The sequence below is a fragment of the Engraulis encrasicolus genome, chromosome 20, assembly GCF_034702125.1.
Source record: "Engraulis encrasicolus isolate BLACKSEA-1 chromosome 20, IST_EnEncr_1.0, whole genome shotgun sequence".
NCBI lineage: Eukaryota > Metazoa > Chordata > Actinopteri > Clupeiformes > Engraulidae > Engraulis > Engraulis encrasicolus.
In genome coordinates this window covers 52,494,153-52,496,652 of record NC_085876.1, presented here as the reverse complement: position 1 = coordinate 52,496,652, position 2,500 = coordinate 52,494,153, and the positions used below count along the sequence as shown (strand labels likewise).

The following is a 2,500-nucleotide window of genomic DNA, read 5'->3' as shown; positions in this document are numbered from 1 at the left end:
TCGGAGGCGGAGCAAACCAAGCTGGCCATGCTGACCGGCATCCTATTGGCCAACTGTACGCTGCCTCCACCAATCATCACCAGCCTCTTCAGTGACAACCTGGTCAAGGAAGGTGAGGGTCTCCCTGTGGCACACACGCACACACACACACACACACACACACACACACACACACGCGCACACACACACACACACACACACATGCACACACATACACACACGCACACACACACACACACACACACACACATACACACACACATACACACACACACACACACACACACACACACACACACCCACACACACAGACGCACGCACTCACGCACGCACACGCACACACACACACACACACACACACACACACACACACACACACACACACACGAGAACGCTTTTCAGGAAGAGCATTGCGTTTGCTTTTTGGACATGGTGGTAATATAAATAAATAATGAGATGCAGTTTGTGAGTGCGGATTTTTCTTCCTTAAGTTGATCCATTTTATCGCGCACCCAAAGACTTTCGTTTTTTCCAAGAAGTTGAGCGCGTCCTTTGCCTAAACTTGAAGGCTTTTAATCCCCCTGCACACTGGGCAATACGGTCACCGCATCACCGGAGTGGTAGCCACCTAGTGGACTCCGTATTACTTCAGAAATACTCCCGCAAGCAAGGTCTAGTAGTGGCTGGTTTGAAACATGGCGGACGGAGCAGAAATACCTAAAAACGCTTCGTTTCACTTTTTTGTAGAGTGTTACTGATAAAGACCATGTGTGAAAAGTATTGCCGTGTTTGGTGATGAATTTGGTTTTCGTGATTTTGTATCAAATCATAACTGCTTGCTTTCTTGTCCACCTATCTAATGTTGATTATATGATGATAAAGGTTGAACATTATCGCCGTTTTTAACAGCTTAAAAAGGCGTAATTTTGATATTTATCTATTATTCTTTTAGAAGATCCGCGGGAAATCCTAAAGTGTTTATCATCACCATAGCAACAGCTCTCTTTACCGCACGGTCAGGCACAGTATTTTCCGGACGAGTTGAAATATTTGAACGTATGCGGAGGCTCTCGGATGTGGACTTTCTTCCGAACCGGACTGTCCGGACCCCAACTGCATACTGAATGCGGTTCTCCATAGACAATGAATGGTTACCGGTAAACCAGGATTCGTATTACCGCATGTAATGTGCAGGGGGCTTTAAAAGGCAGCCATACCCATGTTTGACTGCATGCGTGTGTTCTTCAGGCATCTCTGCGTCGTTCGCTGTGAAGATGTTTAAGGCCTGGATGGCGGAGAGGGACGCCAGCTCTGTCACATCCGCACTGAGGAAGGCCAACCTGGACAAGAGACTAATGGTAGCGCACACACACACACACACACACACACACACACACACACACACACACACCCACACACACACACACACACACACACACACACACACACACACACACACACACACACAGAGCTTAAGGGGGCGTGGTCCCCATCTTCTTTTATTTTAGTGGTGTTTGGTTATGGCTTGCATAAGATCCCCGCGGACCTCCCAACAGGCTGGTAGGCTTGAATGCCCCCCGGCACTACTCGACCCCCCCAACCCCCAGGAGGGACAAGAGGGTCCCTTGGAGAGCTCACTGAATATGGCAGTCAAACCCCAGAATGCACCAATTGTTTTTTTATGACCTTTAAAACATGATAATAATAATAATAATAATAAAGTATTTTTCTAAAATCAATTGGTCGTCCTCAACCCCTCCCCAACCCCCTCCTGAAGTGGACGTGGTTGCATGAGATACTAGATCGTATACCCGGATGGTTAGTTTGTTGGTGTGTGTTGCAGTCCGTGTGTGTGAGATGGAGGTCCCGACCCGAGCTCCTCCTGCTCCTGCTCAGCCAAACATCCGCTAGTAGAGCAAGATACTGCAGCCTGTGCACTTCCTGGATCCGTGTGTTGTCAGGTGAACGCCCTTTTAGGAGAACTTCGGTTAGGAGACCTTTGGAGTCTTACGGTTGAGAATAAATGGAGTTCCCTCGGCGCTGTAGATGGTGGTAACCAAAAATACTAAATCAAACCAAGATAACGCAAAACACGCCCGCTCAATGCAAAAGCGTGTGCTCAAGTTGGGTCTCCTAAGGGGGCGTTGTCCCCTAGGCTACTTCTTCTCTTTTTGAGTTGTTTGCGCCAGACGTGCGCTACTGCCATCTACAACGCTAAGGGGACTCCATTTATTCTCAACCATAAGACTCCAAAGGTCTCCTAACCGAAGTTCTCCTAAAAGGGCGTTCACCCGACATCACATGGAGCCCGGAGAAATCAGCTTGAGCCGGAAGCATCTTTCTCTAATCTACTCTCTTTGGAAACAATTCTGATCATTTTTAAAGGGACACTGTGCAGGAAATGGTCAAAAAAGGTACTGCAACTATGCTGCTCATTGAAACTGGGCTGCCTATTGCCAAATTTGATCTTTACATGAAGGTTTACTAAGTAATACACAAA

General features: G+C 47.5%; 1 protein-coding gene across 1 annotated transcript in view; it reads left to right on the top strand.

Annotated features, from left to right (window-relative positions):
• bzw2 (basic leucine zipper and W2 domains 2) overlaps window positions 1–2,500 on the top strand; it is a 33,536-nt gene that overhangs the window by 24,021 nt on the left and 7,015 nt on the right. The window contains exons 7-8 of the mRNA XM_063185005.1: window positions 1–112; window positions 1,249–1,358. The exon at window positions 1–112 is cut by the window's left edge and continues 24 nt beyond it. Coding sequence (XP_063041075.1) covers window positions 1–112; window positions 1,249–1,358 — 222 coding nt within the window. The remainder of the gene's footprint in view (window positions 113–1,248; window positions 1,359–2,500) is intronic.